A 19542-nucleotide genomic window follows, 5' to 3' on the forward strand; every position below is an offset into this window, starting at 1 on the left:
TTTTCAAATAACTATATTGCATTATTTTGAAGATAATAAGAAGTTTTTTAACTATAAGAATCGGAAAAGATTGTAGGTATATAGAATCCGTAACTCTCAAAATTTCAAAATGGTAAATATCACCGTTGGATAAAAAATGTTACGTAACATTTTTTATCCAACGGTTATATTTACCATTTTGAAAATTTGAGAGTTACGGATTCTATATACCATCTTACATTCATGTAATGAACGTTAGGTTTTCAAGTGAACTAGAAAAAAAGTCACTCCAAGATTTCATTTTGATTTTAATAGTTGAAGTGAAACTCAAAATTTAAATTGTTTAATTTGATAAAATGACAAAATTATCCTGATACATATTATAATCATCGGATAGAAACTGGAATAACATTACAATTTGTGCACGTGTGGCGGAAATAGATTCACACATTTCACTTCTATTTTCTAACTTTCACAAAGTATTCAAATGGGTGTAAGATACAAGAATTTAAAACTTTAATTGAATATTCAAATTTAAAGTTCGCTTGTTTGGCATTTCGGAAAAAAGGCGTTACATGGTGCAAAGTAAAAAATGGATAGATTCTTCAATCAATTTTATCGTAATATTTAAACATAACATTTTAATCAGAGCCAGCAACAAGTAGAAAAAAGGAATGCTATGAATGGTAAGCGAATGACTTTTAGTCTCGATCATATGTACGTCTAAGACCACTGGGTTATATACATCAACGAGGTCAACAGTCTAAGATATATAGACTAGACGTGTGTTCGCAAGTCTGCTAGTTCTGTCCTTTATTTGACCATTTGCAGAATGAAACCTATAAATAACGAAAACTATCCTGCAGAACTATCCCACAGAACTGAAACGAATCCAAGTATTTAAGCGAAACTTTTTCTTTATCGCAAAACTTGATCTCGCGGAAAGAAAAAAAAACAGGTTTCCAGTCTTTGGTATTAACCGCACCTCATTAAAAATTAAAATTGAATTCGTTTTCCTTTCTCTTCTTTCTCCTTACACTTTGAAGTTCTAAAATACAGCAATAAGAATTTTGTACTAGCGTCACAAGAACCAAGCACGATGTCTGTTCGCACGATTTCAATGATTTAATCAGTCATTGTAGCGGAAAGGAAGAAAAATGTGCCATAACATTGAACATCAACTGAACAATGGTCTCAGCACTCTCTACTTCCATTCGGATCAATGGTTCAGTTAAACTTAAACTTTCTTTATAATGGCACATTTTCGATGTTTTAAGCGTTCAAATTTTTATTGTTTTACAGCAAAAATAAACAGTGTATGGGAAAGATTTTATTTATTTTGTTTATTCATTTCAAATATATTGAAACTTGTAATATTGTTAGTCCATTAGTAAATATTGACAACTAGGAAATATAGTGTTCAACGATTTTGGCAACTTGAATGAAAATATGTAAGATGTATCATTCGTTTTCAAAAATATATATTCTGTTCTTGATGTACCACGCGCATGCTGGTGGTGTAAGAATTTGTAAGATTGGAAAAAATTATCTGTTCAAAGGAACATCCTGTTCCACCGAGATACTTCGTGTGTGTCTTTATTTAAATGGTAGCTCTACATAGTAAGTCTAAATATTTATCTACTATGTATTATTTAGCTTATTGGTAGTGAAATTGGAAATTCCCATGAGATTGCCACGAAACCGAGTTTCAAGCTATCAACTAATAGAAACGTCCCTGCAGTTTTGATATTATACTATTCATAATAACAAAATAATATTTTATGAATTAATATTGAAAAATAACTTTTATAAAACGGAAATTTATTGTGATGTTGAATCTTGTTTGAGTAAATTACTATGTTGGTATGTTGGAGTTATTATCCCTGATTGAAAACCTTCTACAGACAAAAATTGGAAATAGCTTAACTTAATTGTTTATTTACGTGGAAAGCTCAAACTGATTGTTTAGTTTTGATATGGCATTTAAACTCGCAGATTTAATTAATTTTTTTATATATTTTTTATGAGAAACCAAACATGCCTTACGGATTTTATAAAAACCGGCTTAATTTTTTGTTTCGATTCGTATGTATCGTTAACTTCTGCATGACTTTGAAAATTATTCGTGATGGATACATTTGTTGGTATTTTTCTTTTTATTAGCTTTCTGGCGAAAAGAGGAAGAAGCATAAAAAATAAGTTTTTTCACGCTCTACCTGTTTAGGAATAATAATTTCTAGATACAGAAGGACATTGGTACCTACCATCATTTCATTTTTTGGGTTCACAAGTATCACACGCGTTTCGGAAGTGTTCAGTATACTGCTGGTGTATCATAAAAGGTAAGTGCGATTTACGGGTCGAACCTAGATAAACTCTACTGGATTGTATAAGCCACATCACAATTGAACTGCATTTTCTGGTCAGCAAAATAGCCCACCAAATACTCGAATTACAACCAAAAATTAATTTGCTCCGGAAAAGACAAAATCAATATAGAGTATAAATGGTGCCCTGGTAAAAATATAAATATGAGGAATCAGCGCTAGACAAATTTAACCGAGCTGTGCAAAATTGTTCTGGAAGTGAAATCGAATGCCTTGCCGCAATCGTTTGTCTATCTCAGCTTCAAATCTACAAAACCCAACCGGATTCGAAAAGTTTTTTGGCGTTTGTGATTTTAATGGTCAGAATTTGGATGATTATGACTGCAACATAACTTAAACAAAAAGCTGTCAAAAAGAAGAACAATCACGAGTCGTTGCATCACAATGCTGATTTGGCATAAGATGTGAAAAGGAAAAATTAGTTGCCACAGGTGAATCAAATTTCAACTACTACATAAAGTTGTCGCAATGCGGTTCCGTGTCGTGTCGTCACCACTTAGAATTAAGCACATCAATTTACGCAATCCCATGGATGTAAATTATGCTGACTAGAAAAAACGAACGTATGGTATTCAATAATTAGGAACTGCACAAATAAAATTTCCGGAGGAAAATTGCGAGCTCAGATTGTATATGAGAAGTATTATTTTGTACAATCGACGGCGCCGTACAAGATATGATATAAACTAATTGAAGATTTATGTGAAATGTTTTTATCAAATTAGCTATGTGAAATGAAGAGTTCTGTTAGTAGTCATTTGTTGTGTTGTTACTTACAAAAGTTGTATGTATATTTAGTTGCAAGATGTTTTTCCTCGATCAAAACTCGCATTCGCATTGAAATAAGCCGTGTTCCATTTGCGAGACAGTTTATTTGCTTCCAAAAACTGCGAATGTGGAACAGCATCGAATAAATCGAGAGGTCATTAATTGGAATAGCGTTATTGATATTGAAATTCCATGACCTGATTTAATTTCTCTTGTGTCTCTGTGCAGTTTCCAAATAGCAGCCACGATCGTAACGCTTATGGATGTGTTCCCGTTGCATAACAAACGTATTGAACCTTATAGGCCACCAATTAATCAAAACATAGAAATAATGTCTTTTTAAAGAACAGTTCGGCAGGTTCTATTCAATATACATAGAAACTTACGCTTGTAACTGTACAAATAAACATAATAACAATAACTGTTTCATCAAGTCTATTACTCAAAGATCGAAAATAAAATATTCGTAGCTAAGAATTCAAAATTTCAATCTTTTCATTTCCACCAAATTGCAAACATTTTGAAAATAACAAGCTTTATCATTTTGTTTTGGTAAACTGAACGAATTTTCATTAAAACAGAATACCGGTATTTTCCGGAATGCAAACAAAATTTGTATGAAACTTGTTCATATGTTTATCACTCGACCTTATGTTTGATTCGTGCTTAAGAAAATCTTATTTTTACAACTCGTTGTATAAATAAAAATTTCCAAACAATGTCAATTTTTATTGTCATTTTTTTTATTAGATTTCATCAAAAACTGGTGCGATTTAAACCCAATTTTCATTGTTTTTAACAGTTTGACTGCTGTGCTGACCTATCTACAGGGTTGCTATTTTTCCACTGAAACAGATCTAAAATTGGTGGTCCAAATTTTTATAAATTAGACTCAATAATAAATATGCACGTACATGCTACTGTTATCCTTTGGGGCAGTAAATTCGTATCACTTTATTCCATTTTTGAATTGCACAATTTTCTTAATTTTTTCTTGGAAAATGTGCCCAATGCCTATTTATGGTAGCCTTATTTTAATTGTGATATACCTTAATTTTGAATAACATTTCTCACAATTCATTTTTTGATACAATATTCATAAACAGCCTGTTCATGATAAAGGAATTCCAAGGATTTTAATTATCTTTCAAATAAGCTGCCACCCTATGCATTGGTCAGCCACCCGCAAAACTAGTTTCATTGGCAAACAATTCTTGGAATTTCGAATCATAACAAAACCCCAAATGTGACAACAAAAAAGTGGCGCTTATTTTTTTTTTCTCACCTGTAACGGTATTGACTTGACTATGTTATCTGTCTCATGTCTAGTTCAGTGATTATAAATCAAGTTAAATTCCTATGGGCAGTCTACTATATCTAGAGCGCCACTTTCTCCACTGTATAAATTTAGTTAATGGTTATCAGATTTTCGTCGTTCGTATTGCTAAATTCTTGTGCAGCTCGTTTATAAACATTTTTATTTTACACACTTTATATAAAAAACCCACAGCAGTTAAAAAAAATCCATATTTCAATAAATTGTTCCTATTCATGTTGGCTTGATTTTTTTTTCAAAGATAAAGGTATCCTAAACAATTTAAAATTATTTTTTTAAACAAACGGACACAGACACTAAATGTGTTTTTTAGATCTAATAACTTAACACTAAGCGTACATCTGTCAGGGATATGATGGCTAGCTTCTTACAAATGCTAAATCCATCCACCCCCAGGAAGAATATTATGTATACCGTGACCGAGATTGGATCTCATGACTGTTGGTCCAGATGACTTGAACCCTATCCACTAAACCACGGTCAGCGGTCATGTCAACGATATTCAACACAGAGGATAAAAAAAATATATTTTCTCCCAAATAACGTGTTAATTCGCGAAACAGGATCGAACCCAAATCAATCCGTGTAACAACACCTTAGTGTCCTTTCTATGAACAACTTTGGCTGATGGTGTACGAATAAGTTTGGCTATGCAATTAAGTATTTTTTAGAGAGTTTAAAAAATGTCCGGCTTTTTTTCGTGAAATGTCCAGCTAGAAAAAAATAAAATCAATCGAATTTTTCAATTTAAAAAATCCTTTTCTCATGCTGATTCTCATGCTTACTTTATACATTATCCAACATCCTTTAAACCGTTATAAAATTTGAACAACTTTCTCTAATTAAAATTCCTCACAGCGAGCGAAGTGCAGTGAAAGTTCAATCAAATTTTATCGATCTAAAGAAAGTTCTTTGGCAACAAAAACGAACAGAATCAGTTGGCCTCCAATCCGTTGCAAAGATGGAAAAACAAATGATGAGATGCGCAGAACGAAAAAGTACCGTTAGACACTGATTTTGTTTTCGCGTTCGTCTTGAAGTTTGATATGTGAGATTTATAGTTATCATGTTCAACAGTTGTGTGTTCTTTTATTTTTGAAAAATGTTTAAAAACTAATTTCTATTATCTTTCATTAAGAAAAAAAGTATTGATTATTAAACGTATGATTTAATTAAAAAAAAAATATGCAACTCCCAAAAATGTCTATAAGGACGAATTTATATGTAGATTTAACTTTAGTCCTAATATCAAATCAAAAAGTGCTTGCTTCTTCACTATCACTTTAAATCATTTTTTATTGCAAAGGAAAAGGTTTGTCTCAAGTAGGAATGTAAGAATCAAGTCCGTGCATTACAAGGAATCTTCAAGGGCCAAAGACCCAAAAAGCAACGGTATAAAACCTCCAAAGAATCACAGATTGAATTAAGGTCCCAAGAAAGATATTAAGAATCAAAATTTAATATCAGAATTCTAGGATAAAATTCAGGGTTAACATTTCACAAATATGTAAATTTTAAATTTCAATTCAGAGCATCCATAATGCAGAAAAGGAATGTTAAATTTTGAATCGAAGCTCATCATTAATATGCGTGAACAGCATAGCTGTATACTCTATTTGGTACATACAGTAGTTTTTCGATTTTATCACGCTTAATTCACCACGGCATCACGATAATGGCAAAACCGTGAATTTGACGAAACTTGAAATAAAAATGGAACAACGTGATAAAATGGAAACAATAACCGTGATCAAATCGAGCGTGAATTTAGCGAGTATTGAAAAATCGAACAGTGATAAAATCGAAAAACTACTGTATTTCCAAATCAACTAGAATTAGAAATCCCAATTACGAGATATGTCTGAGGTTCAAGTTACTTCACGGATCAAGTACCTTCACTCCTTCAACTTTTTTTATTTCATTAGGACGGAAAAAATATCAATTTCTACTTTCGTCAACCAACCACCTCCCTCCCTTTCATATTTCCTAAAAATCAAAAGAAGGAAATGAATAAAGTCTAAGGAATTTCATGAAAAAACTTTAATACAGTAGAATATTCACACAATTCCAAGTGCAAAACACAAACCATGGAAGATGGAATTTATTTACCCTTCGTATTCATGATTTTCATTTTTTCAAATTTTTTAAGTAAAATAAATCGATTTTTTTATTGTGTTCCATGTGGCTTTTATTCAATTATGTCCAATTTATTCCTATTTGTTAAATTTATTCCTATTAATTGGTTTTCTGTTTTTTTTTAATAATCAACGTTGATTTAAAAACAAAGGAATTGGAAGAAAACTCTTAATAATAATGGTTAAAATAGCAAAGAAGTATCTCAAATATCTAAATAATTTATACCAACAAGCTGATCCCATACGAACTCCGTTTCGCATTTAATTTAGAATTTGTCATGAACAGTTTGAATGAATGTCAATCGCCAGGCATTTTCAGACGGTTATTGTTTCTATTTTATCACGCTTTTTAGAAATCATTCAGAAACCATTTCTAGGACCTTTCTAATTATAGTCGTTAACAAGAACCAGTTTTCAAAATACAATATTGTTCATAATGTCTTTGCCATATTGTTTACAATCAAAATCTATCAAAAGCGTAGAGCGCCTTTGTTCGTGTATTTTAATGGTTAATGTATTCAATATTATGAAAAGGTCAATGAAGTGCTTACTTAAGCTTTATAGTTTTTAAAATCGTCATTTGGATTTTAAAATCATTAGATGTAAATTTTGTAATAATCGAATTAAGTATTTTAACGTCACGTAAATGCTTATGTTGTTATTTGTACTTGGTGAGCCGCTAAAAAAGTAAATTTTTTTGGTCATGCGAATCAAACAAATTCAAGCGTTTTTTAAAAGAGATAAGTTTCTCTGATTTATTTTTTAATTTGTTTATTTGAAAGGTTAGCGATGGCAATCCCAAGTGGGCAGCCTTTTTTGTCTGAATGGATGATTTTGGATTATTAAAAGGAAATTCTGCTAGCTTTGCTAAAAATACGTTAAAAGGACTGAGATTTCTGATTTTCTACATATGAAAATTAAAGGATTATCTGCCCTTAAACCAAAATTCGAGAAACACACTTAAAAAGTCTGATTTAAGCAAATTTCAAAACATTTTTTGAAAAGGTAAACTTTTCAGATAATCAAAGGTGTAAGATTTAAAAATTGAAATTTAAAATTTGCAGAAGATAATTTTTGATGCAGTTTTCCTTAAATTCTTTTTCAAAATGGACATAAGAGATAAATAATTCCCTTTATAATTTTATTTCATTTTTTTTTTTTTTCATTTTATTTCAAATCTCAAAATTGCTATAGATAAGAATGATTTCAACTGAAATCGAACCTTTGTGTTTAGTAAACTTTGATAATTACATCTGATGATCAAAATTTATTGATACAAAACGTTTTCACTACTGAAAACACTATAATAATATTGATTAAAGACAATAAAAATACATTTTTCATGTTTAATTCATAGTTTCGCCAAATTCACGGTGAAATTTTTTTGATCGTGATAAAATCGAAAAACTACTGTCTCTATATATATATATATATATCAAAATGAATGTTGATCAGTCTACTCACTATAGACTCGAAAACAACTGAACCAATTAACGCGAAATTTGGCATATGAAACTTTTTGGCGTCTTGGTCAGGGTGGTTTCTATGCTATCTTCTATCCGCTCCAAAAGAAAAGAAAGAGGGCTCCCATTCAAATTTAACGTAATATATGGTATGTAATTTTTATCAAAAATCAAGTGTTTAAGATATTATTTTTCTCGAACTACCATTTTTGAAAGAAGAATTCTATATATAATCCATACAAAATATGACAGAACAGAAACACTTTTTAAACTTGACCGCAACCGTGGCGTAAAGGATAGCCTGCAAGTCTTCTAATCCAGCGGGCATGAGATCGAATCCCGGTCACGACATACATAGTACACATTCTGTGGTTTAGTGGTTTTAGCATTTGTAAGATGCTAGCCATCATATCCTCGAAATGTGTACGCTTAGAGTTAAGAAAGATTCATTTTTCGAGGAAACATCAAGTTTTATTGAGATCCTGTATGTGTTAGTGTTCGTTTAAAAAAACTAAAAAAAAGAAGAGAAACTGATTTGATTAAATTTGGCACACATCTAAGTTTTAAATTAATAAGGTGCTTCTTGTCTGGGACCAGGTGAAGACGCTGGCTCCGGATCGTCAACAGTGGAGGTCTTTTGCCACGACCCTATGCACCGGAGGTTCGGTGGGTGAACATTAAGTAAGTAAGTTAAGTAAGCTGATGCAAATGGGCCGAATTGCCTAAAAATGAAAAATAGGGAAATAACATTCGAAGCTATAGGTTTGCTTACATTTTAATTTAATTTTGGTAATACTTACAAGCCAAACAAACACAGCTAAGGTCCGTAATCCGTGTTTTACTTTTTGAAATGAATACAATTTGAACGTCAATTAAGGAAAACATTTACTACTTGATGCGATATCACATAAAAGGTTGTGATATTGCACCCCAATACGTATTCGCATTGTGTACATCGTTTATATGTATTATTGCGATAGAAATCCCTAATACTAAATCGTCTCCAGAAATAACGAGGTTTATGGTTATTGTGCAGACCGGTCCGACGTTTAGAAGCAATGCCGGTGGGCCACAGGATCAACCCTGTCGGGAGAACCACGCACTGTCACACCCAACTCGCTCAGTCGGATCGTTCTCACTCACTGACTGGTCGACTCGCATGCACGGTCGTTGGAGGACCACCTGAACATATTGACGCGAATTTCAAGCGAGTTGAGAGAACAGCTTTAAATTAGTAGGCGAGTTGAGAGGACAGCTTGAGACCGGAAGGCAAGTTAGGAGGACCGCCTGAGCACATTGACCCGAATTTCAAGTGAGTTGAAGAGACTGTTTGGTGAGAGGGAAATATTCAAGCGAATTGAGAGGACAGCTTGACAAGAATTTCAAAAAACACCTTGAAGCAAGTTAAAAACCAAGCTCGTGCATGTAGAAAAGACAGCTTGGTGAGAAAGAAAACGCTAGCGGGTTTAAAGGATAGCTTGTCGAGAATTATTAAAAAAAAAACACTTTGAAGCGAGTAGAGATAGCAGATTGGTAAAAATGAAAACTCAAGGCAGTTGAAGATATTTTGAAGGTTTAAAAAAAACTATTGATAAGAGTTGAGATGACAGTTTGTAGTTCCAACTGAAGTGGACAGCTTGCAATTGTGACGAAATAAGCGGAGAAGGAAGTATTAAAATTATCATACAAGCTGAAATGAAATTAGAGAATACGTTAGGAGCATTTTGTATTTCTTTTAAATATAGAGGACAGTGGGAAAATTTAAAAAAAAAAAAAGATCTGAGAGGATAGCCGGAGCACTGTGCCGAATTCAAGTCAAGCAATTTGAAAGAATAGCTTGGGATAAGAATAAACCGTACGATAAATCGAGAGAACATTTGAAATTGTATTATAATCTGTTTCACTTGTTACTTGAAATGAAATAGGGCTAGAACCGTGATTTGAGAAAACACTTAAATTATTTTCCAATTTCAATATAAATGAGGTACCCGCTAACTGCTTGAAATGACAATGAAATCACCTACCAATCTCAAGCTGTCCTCTCAACTCGCTTGAAATTGTGATCTAAGCACTTAGGCTGTCCTCTAAACTTGCATATTAATTTCAAGCTCTTCTCTCGACTCGCTTGAAATTCGCGTCAATTCGCGTCATTCAACTCACCTTTCAATCTCAAGCTGTCCTCTCAATTCGCTTGAATGTGACGTTATTAAGATACTAAAAATGTGTATATATATATTTTTTTCAATTCTCAGATGTTTTCTTAGCTTACAAATTATATGTTTTTATCAACTTTATCTAGGAAATCATCCTTAAAATGCACGAATTGCTAGCTGTTTCTATTTTTAAGAACACCAATCACAAAATCTGTTTGACAACCAAAACAACAAGCAGTATAGGCTGAGCCGCCATAAGGCCTAGAGAGCTTAAATTTGCCATGGGTGCTCATTAGGACTGTTAGAATATGTTTTTAGATTTTTGGATTACCTATTTTGAAGGGGGTCGTCCATACAACACAAATATTGTTTAATCGATATTGACGTAACTAAACATCGGATTAATATGAAAATTTGCACATGAGTGTTTTGAGAGATGGACATTTGATTTCATGTATCAGGTTTTGTGGATGGGGTCGGAAAAAGGGGTCGTCCATATAAACTGTTCAATGTTTTTGCGATATTGACGTAATTTTCCGTTAGATTGAGATGAAAATTGGCACATGGGAGTTTTTAGGGACTAGCTATCGATTCCAATCATCCATTTTAAAGGCAGGAACGGAGAATTGTTGGTATAAAATTTAGTGTTTTGGGAAACTGTACATTGAATTGCAATGAAAACTCACGCATGTGGGTTTAAAAGACGGGCAGCCGATTTCAAGTTTCAAATTTTGTAAAAGGGGTCGACCAGAGGGGTCGTCCATATTACCTGTTCATTGTTTTTTTGCCATATTGACGTTATTATACACCGGATTGAGATGAAAAATTGGCTCACGGGAGTTTTCAGAAACGAACAATTGTTTCCAAAAGGGGTCGTCTATATTGCCTGTTCAGTAAAGAAAGGTTCATAAAAAAACATAAAATTTTACATATCCAATTTGTTACGAAAGTGAGGAAAATGAGTCGGAAGTTTTTCAATTGCAATAAATGTGGGTTCAATCCGAATGACACTACTGCACAGAATTACAGCCCAAAACATATAAATGTTTAAGGGCCAAAAAGAAAATTTTATGATTGGAAAAATAAAATTCAAATCCGTCTACTGTACACCCTGCATTGATGTTGACAACCTAAAAGAGGTGTCGTTGTGACCAAATGGGTTGAAATTCATACACAATAGAAAAATTCATAACCCGGACAAAAAAAATTAAATAACAGTTTTTGTGATTTCCATGGATTGAGGCATATATAAGTTAATAGTTCTGTCTATAGATCGGAAATTTTCTCCAAAATATTCTTAATTGATTTGTTTTTCTGCGCAGAGTTTTCTTAAGACACATTTTATGGTTAGAAAAATTGCAATGCATCGCCCGATTTGTCGATACAAACGCATTTATTTTTATTTTGAGTTCCTTCGCACTCGGTAAATATGAATTGCCATGTATAGTATAAATACATGTGAACGTTTATTTTTATTCGTACGTATAATGTTTGCGTTATCAGGATTTTTGGAATCCATCGATAACGAGACTTAATCATCCCTCGTGCGCTACGTCATTGTCTATTCAAACCTTTGTTAGAACTATATGAACGAGTCCCAATCCCAACATTCTGCTTACTTAGCTGAACCTTTAGATTGCAAGACGTGAGTAGTTTTAGAATAATTTTCAATTCATCTGTTATACTTGTATTTCCAAGTTAAAGCACATTTTCCATTGTTTTTTATGTTTACAAGTTAATAAAAATTATTAAAACTATTTCTCTTAATAATTGTGAATGATAAAAAATGAATGAAAAATATGCTTTGGCTCCGTAGTTTTTTTTAAATATCATTGGTTTATCGTTAAAAGACTTGCTTTGCTACCTATTGATTGAAAATAGTTTTTGTTTTATTTTGGTGAGAACGAGTGATTTTACTTTGAGATACTAAAATATGGTAATCTGAATCGGATCTAGGTAAAAAAAGTCGTGAAACCTTTTATTCCAAGTCTACTTTCAAAAGGAAGTTCTCAGTACCGTTGAGTGTATTTCAAACATAGTGTTCCTGCAAGCATACGTTCGAATAATTGTAATGCCGAAAATTATATATCTGTTGGATTTGCACAAAACAGAATTTGTGATTTATTCTCCGCTATAAACTAAATACCTACTACGTTCAAGGAATTGATAACGAAACAACTATTCAAATGCTTTCTGTTGCATTAAACCTATGCCATTGACTATATAGGAAACATAAGGTGGAAAGTTATAAGCGTATGTTTAGCTTTTGTGTGGAATCATTTATTAAACCAGAATTCTAAAATAAGCTTAAATCTATGTGAAGCTAGGGCGAACACTGATAATATAAAATGTCCCACCTATCCACGGGTTAAAGCTGAAACAGTTCATTGCTTGGAGCTATGGTAATTTGTTTTCGGTGTAATAGATTCAGAAAATAACAGAAAAGACAAACTCTGACTCCTTGATCCTGCCATACTGTTGTCATTGATTTACAAATTAATCTGAAGATCATCCACGCTCCGCTTTTGCGCTAGGAGAGGTGAATAGATGAAAAAAATTTACGTATTTTTTCTTTCGTTCTAGGCTGAATTTTACCTGTTTCAATCACAAGTCAGACAACATTACCAGTCTAACCAGAGCATTTACTGAGAGTGGAGGTTTTGTCAGTTAAATTTGTCAGCGTCGATTTTGCTATGGACAATAGTGAATTTTCTGACCAATTCCAACATGAGGATTATCATACATCTTGGATGTTTGACGCCTGGAAGCCGATTTGGAATAGCTCTCTTTCGAATTGTACATCTGTGATAAGTAATCTTGTTTACAACGTGAACGGCAAAAGTATGAATAGAAGAATTATTATATCATATGTCCTTTATCTTCTGGTTGCAATCATTATCACATGGATAAGCCGAAAATTCTACTACGGTACATATAAATGGAAAAGGGTGAGTTAGTATTATTGATAAGGAATTGATACATTTTAAAATGATTTAACTAAGTTTTTCCTGTTATGAATCCAAACTTTGCCATGCTTATCAAAGGAATAAACTCTAAATTAAATAAGGAGAAAAATTGAAGACAAAATAATTGTAGCCTTTTATTGCTGTTGTTTGTACTAGGATTGGTCGAATTTTAATCGATCAGGGATGACTCATCTCAGAAGATGAAAATCCCGATAAAAAAAGAAAAAAAAAAAGATCATGGATCGATCTTTTCAATTCCGATTTACGATTTTTTGGATCGATTTATTTGTCTGGAATAAAATCGATTAGATCGATTCATTTTTTATTCGGTCTTTTCGATCTTTTAAAAAATTATCTTGATGATCAGGAGATATATAGTACCAATTTTTGATACCGATTTAATGCCATACAGTTCAATCTTTTTGGAATCAAGTCGAAATGCATATACAAATAAAATTGACTTTTGTGGACCTTTTGTCTACCGAATCTGATATATTAAGTACCTTTAGTAAAGCGTTTCGAATTTTTCTATCCATAGGTAAATTGTTAATAAATTTTTGAAATTTTCTCCCCCTTGGAAAAGATCAATCTATCAAAAATTGAATCTCACGCTAAGATTTTTTAGGTGCATCGATCCTACGACCTTTCATCTGAATCGATCTTGGAGATCTATCTTCTCCTGAATATCGAAGAATCCTAGTTTTTAGAGAGAGAAAATCAATAATTTGTTGTCATTGCATTTCAGTGCAGTTGATCAGTTTGTATCATGAACACGCTTAATTGGTTTCCATAAAATATTGAAAATACGGACTAATAGTTTGTTCTCATACAATGTACAAGGCTTTGAAAATTGTCATGTGAGGCCTTTAACACAAAAACAAACTTGGCTTTTATTTGGTAAGTCATACCGCAAAAAATGTTACCTATTCAAAGGTAATTGTATCATCTCAGAATGTCATTCAAGGCTCGATGGTCTCAATATAGTGTGCTTGGTAAATACAATATTCTTTAAAAAAAATCATGTTAAGGCTATGATCATTTAGTATCCGTGCACTTTATTTCGGAGATAGCTACGTTAATAGAGCTCGGATATGCAAAACTTTAGTAGCGTTGTGTTGGTCATGAAAAAGACTATCTTGCCTATTTTTGATAGATTTTTAAGTTTACATGTGTATGAGATATTTACGATGCAAAAAGACATGGTAAAAATAATTTTGCACAAATTCGCTCCTTTTACGCATTTTACGCCTCGAAAATTCTTCATTTTTGACTTGAAAGCTCATGAACTGTTGATTTTTTTCTGATTTTTTTCTCAAACCAAATGGTTAAGAAGTATAAGGAGCCACTTTAGGATCCACGCAAAGTTCAAACCAACCATCGGAGTGCAACCCTTCAACTTAAATATTTTAAAAAGTCTATGGTTATTGGTGATAACAGAATGCAAACTCCTTAAATAATGCAAAAATCCATTTCCGGCAAGCAAAAAGTGTTACAAGTTTAGTAGACACCCAGAAAATAACTAATAATGATCAGTTCCAAAGATCGCAATGTGTGCATCCGATTTTTACGCAATATTACAGATGTGTTCTGATGGACAAAAAAAATTACGTTAAAACCGGATTTAAGAGATAGATTTTTTCGAAATGCCTACTCATGAAAAGTTCCAACCAGATTCCAATTGCTTTTTCCACTTGAATTTGTGTAAAATATCATAATTTTGCAAAGGTTTTGCTTCTGTGGTAAAAATAATAAATCAATACATGACTGAAAAAAAGTGTGCAAAGATAAAAAAGAGATTTTATGAAAAAGTTAGAGTATTTCTTGAAATCATTGATAATTTTTTTTTTATATTTTTACATTAAATGTCATATTAACACCTTCATTTCCTCCATAGAAAATTTTTCGATCAAATGAATAGTTTTTAAAATACACACGTTTGTAACTGCCCGGATACTAAATGATCATAGCCTTATCATGTTGTTCTGGAATGGAAAAATGTTTAGAATTCTGTTAAGTGTGTGAAGATAAAAACAAAAATTTTCATCAGTTTCGACAATCAATAGTTAAATACGCTTAAATTTATGATAATATCAAATAACAGAATTTTTATTTCTAATAATTTTGAATCTTCCACCAGGATTTAACAGACATCGGATACCATTCATCATTGGATAACGAAGGCGTCGCTAGAAACAATCGGAATCGAGTACACATTATAAACAGATTGAGGAGGCTCAGAAAAGTTGGAAATCGCATTCCACCACCATTTCCAAATGGTTGGTTTGTTATAATGGAATCTGAGGCATTAACAGCTGGGCAAGCTAAAAGTGTAAACAGTTTAGGTAATATTTCAAAACTAACCTTCAGGTATAGTATAACTCAATTGTAATGAACCCTTGAAAATGGGTATATTTTCTAAAACTACATCAGGCTATATGATACGCAGAAGGGTGGATAAAAAACAAAACGGTGTGCCTCAAACTTAAAACTTGAATGCTCAAATTTATGTACGCATTGAAAAATGGACTTTTATGAATGGTGGTTTAAAAAAATAAGATTGATAAATAGGTTCTGTAAATTAACCACAAAAGATAATTATGTTATAAGCATATTTCCGAAAAATAAATCCTGCGAGTGACCTTTAGGCAGTTGACAAGAACATTCAAAATGGCTGACATGCAAAATAGGGTGTGTCAAATTGCAACTTTATTCAAATTTCAAAAACTCTGTATTCTAAAAAGTTTTCCTTTTTGTCATGTCACGTCCTAGCCGAGGAACCGAGCGCGTTGTTAAGATAATGTCGGAGGCTTCACACAAAGTTTACTAATTGGAAAAATAGCATGGATTTGTTCGAAAAAAAAAATGAGCTGGAAATGACAAAACGTGATTTAAAATGTGATTGGTACAATTAATTGTATTAGTTTATATTTGTTCCCAATTAAAATGTAAAAAAGGCATCTTTACCTGAATTAAGTGTAATATTTGCAAAGCCATTGCATCTGATGACTCTAAATTTCTGGTAACCCAATTTTATTCTTGCAATTGATAGAGAACTAAACGAAGATCATCATTTCACCAGAACATTAACATTAAGATAATAATTCTGAAAATTAGACGGATTATCTGACAGTGTTAAATAAACATTTTATTGATTTACAGGCCAAAATTTCGTTGTGTTTCGCACTCAAAATGGTGATGTCAACATATTGGATGCATATTGCCCTCATCTTGGAGCAAATCTTGGAGTTGGAGGAATCGTTCGGGAAGATTGCATTGAATGCCCGTTTCATCATTGGTCTTTTGATGGAAAAACTGGAGAATGTGTCAACATTCCTTACATCAAAACAGGAAGCATTCCGAAGGTGGCTAAACTGAAAAAATGGAAATCAATCGAGGCTAATGGCTTCATATTTGTTTGGCATCATTCAGATGAAAACGTAGTTCCATGGGGAATACAGCCAATTCCGGAAATAGAAAATGATGAATGGGTGTTTTATGGGAAGAATGAGTTCCTAGTGAATGCACATATTCAAGATATACCGGAAAACGGTGCGGATATTGCCCACCTGAATGCTGTACATGGACCAAATGTTATGTATGGAAGTGAAAATGGTTCCTCAGGATCAAAACACTTTGTATTCGGAATGCATGCCTGGCAAGCGAAGTATTTCAATGGTAAAATTAAAAAGCTCTACAAATTAATAACACAGATATTTATGCATTTCAGTTGGAACGCTCCTACAGAAAATGACCCTTCACACATAGCATGGATGGACTTGAAGCATTCCTTTAGAGTTTTCAACAAACTTGAAATCTGCACCGTAAATGTCAAAGCATACCAAATCGGACCTGGTTATGTTCAATTGATGATGAAGTCTAACGTAGGCCCGATGGTCGCCCTTCAAAGTGTTACTCCCGTGGAACCGCTTATTCAAAAAGTTATCCATCGATTCTATGCACCAAGAAACTTTATAAATGCAATCGCTATGCGATGTACAATATGGGCTGAAAGCATTATGGTAAATATTGTATCATCAAATGTTATAGTTCATCGTAACCATTTCAAATTATTTTCAGTTTGAACGCGATATGAAAATTTGGAACAACAAACAATTTATTGATAATCCTCTTCTCATTAAGGAAGATCGCGCAATTAAGACTTTCAGAAAATGGTACAGTCAATTTTATTCAGCAAATAGTGTGAGCTATGCATCAGCCAAACAGAACCTTGATTGGTAACGAGATGAAAACTACGATTAGCCGGATACGTATATCACACGCTAGAAAAATCCGTATTAACATAAAAAAAGGTTGTAATAATTTAAAAGATAACTTAAAAAAGTACAGTTGTTTCCGCTTATCGGGCACTTTTGGGTACAAAGCAACAACCTTACTTCTGAAAACGTTGAATTACCGAAAATACTAGAAAAAAAGGGTGTGTATCAAAAAGGGGTAAGCATAATAGCGGGTAAGCGTTGATATGAATCAGCTCCATAATACGTCCGATTACGAGTTTGTCCGATTGAAACCGTCTTGTTAAAAAGCGACTACTGTACAATCATAAACGAACCTATGCAATTCAAATTAATAAAATCATCTTTTATTTATCCTTTAACTATAAAAAGTTATAAATGCCATCCCTACATATAATTTCAGTTGCAATATTGCATATTTTTTAGGCAATTTTATAGGTAATTTAGATTTGACAAATAAAGATTGAGAGTTCCTAATAACAGCATTTTAATATACTTAAAGGCTTAGACTTTATCCTAGTTAAAACAAATTGAAACTGTTTAATGTTCTATGTTAAGACTATTTTAATTTTTTTTTTCACTACTGTCGGATTCAGTTCCTTAAAGATACTAGTTTATTGTTTGAGAGCCTGTTCATCGAAGTAAAATATTTATTAACTTTTAACTCTGCATAACGCGTCTTAAGCACTGGATCAACGCCAAACTGTAGGTAAGATATCTTCATGTGTACCAACCAATATGTGCAAAACTGAACCGATCAAAGCTTTGGATCAAGAATTTTAAATTCTTCAATTTTTACTCCACCCTTACCTTATTTTGGAAGTTATATCAAAGAAAAAATCTTTAAATTTACAAAGTGATTCAAACAGCATGATATAGAGCAACTAGTTTCAGTTTGGTTTGGAAATTGGATGAATGATTTTCGAAAGCATCTTCGTAAAAACAACGCGCTTGTAGCAAGAAACTTGACACAAACTTTATATGAAAATATTTCATGGATTTCTTTTTAAATTAAAACTTTAATTTTAAAATAATTTTAACTTTTGTTGGAAATATTTGAATTTAAATCGTTTTATCAAAAATTTGACTTAAGCATTGATAAAACCAATTATTTCAACTGTATTTTGATTAAACTTCAGCTGAGTTATTTGTTTAATTCAATGGTATGTAAAAAGAATTTTTCTAAAACTAATTAAATTTTTAGTTGATTTCATGGAATGTAAATATAACTTTCTCGAGACAAATTTGAAATTTTTGAAAATGTTACCTTAATTCAGGAATTATCCAAAACATCTCACTTTTAACACTGTTGATTGGTAACTCAATGACTTTCATTTTGTACGAGTTATACGCGTTGTACGAGTACAATAGGCAGCAAGTTGAAGCAGAATACGAATTAAATATTTTGTTTATGGAAAGTCATTTAATCCTTGATAACCAATATGCTGAAAATTTGTGTGAATTATACAACTCAAATATAGCATTAGGCAAATCAACGTAAAGAGAATAAAGGTAGATAAATTACAATACAAAATATAGATAACTAGAGAATCAAAAATGTTAATAAAATTTATTAAAATAATGATTTGAAATAAATATTTAAAGAATATGCTTATGATTTATTTAGTACTAGCTGACCCGGTGTGCTTTGCTACACCTTTCAAAATAAAATGATACTTTCAGAAATTATTCAAATTTTTATTGTTTTTATTGTTCATTAATTGTTCATTAATTCATAAGCAACCGCTACAAAATGAGAGCTGCAGCTGGAGTTTAGAATTGCAATACAAAGATAACTTAAACTAATATTCTAAATCTTGATCTATAAATTTGTGTTAAAGATCTGATAATTTTAATCTGTTTCCTCAGGCTTCACCCTAAAAAAGGAAGGTCTCAAATAATCGTACGCAAACAATCTAACTTATAAAATATGGTGGTTTTTTATTGAAATGTTCTGGATTTATGCTAAAAACTGATAGGAGATCCACCCCCCCCCCCCTGTCCTCCCCTTCACCCCCTGCTGAATGGAGATCGTGATCTTTAATAATCATACCCATTTTTATTCGTTCCCAAAAATCCTCTTATATCAAATATAGTTCCAT

The 19542-nt window shown here is 32.3% G+C and overlaps 1 protein-coding gene across 5 annotated transcripts; it reads left to right on the forward strand.

The window, feature by feature from the left end:
- The first annotated feature begins 2243 nt into the window (after positions 1-2243).
- LOC129759621 (cholesterol 7-desaturase nvd) lies at positions 2244-18984 on the forward strand. Of its 5 annotated transcripts, XM_055757114.1 has the most exons (6): positions 2244-2321; positions 12805-13169; positions 15325-15529; positions 16347-16851; positions 16915-17206; positions 17265-18984. In XM_055757114.1, exons 2-6 carry the CDS (start codon positions 12915-12917, stop codon positions 17424-17426), a joined length of 1419 nt encoding a protein of 472 aa, XP_055613089.1. In that variant the 5' UTR covers positions 2244-2321; positions 12805-12914; the 3' UTR covers positions 17427-18984. The 5 variants fall into 5 exon arrangements, with proteins under 5 accessions (XP_055613089.1, XP_055613084.1, XP_055613085.1 ...); XM_055757109.1 differs by having other exon boundaries at positions 16347-17206; XM_055757110.1 differs by lacking the exon at positions 2244-2321 and adding an exon at positions 11771-11866 and having other exon boundaries at positions 16347-17206.
- The last annotated feature ends 558 nt before the right edge of the window (positions 18985-19542 follow it).

Source organism: Uranotaenia lowii, unplaced genomic scaffold (assembly GCF_029784155.1).
Source record: "Uranotaenia lowii strain MFRU-FL unplaced genomic scaffold, ASM2978415v1 HiC_scaffold_211, whole genome shotgun sequence".
NCBI classification, from domain to species: Eukaryota; Metazoa; Arthropoda; class Insecta; order Diptera; family Culicidae; genus Uranotaenia; species Uranotaenia lowii.

Bases quoted from the DNA above. Each gene is read 5' to 3' on its own strand.
- LOC129759621 (XM_055757109.1), top strand. From the start codon at position 12,915: ATGGACAATAGTGAATTTTCTGACCAATTCCAACATGAGGATTATCAT. The intron at 13,170-15,324 runs GTGAGTTAGTAT...ATCTTCCACCAG, and splicing joins GTACATATAAATGGAAAAGG to GATTTAACAGACATCGGATA. The intron at 15,530-16,346 runs GTAATATTTCAA...ATTGATTTACAG, and splicing joins TAAAAGTGTAAACAGTTTAG to GCCAAAATTTCGTTGTGTTT.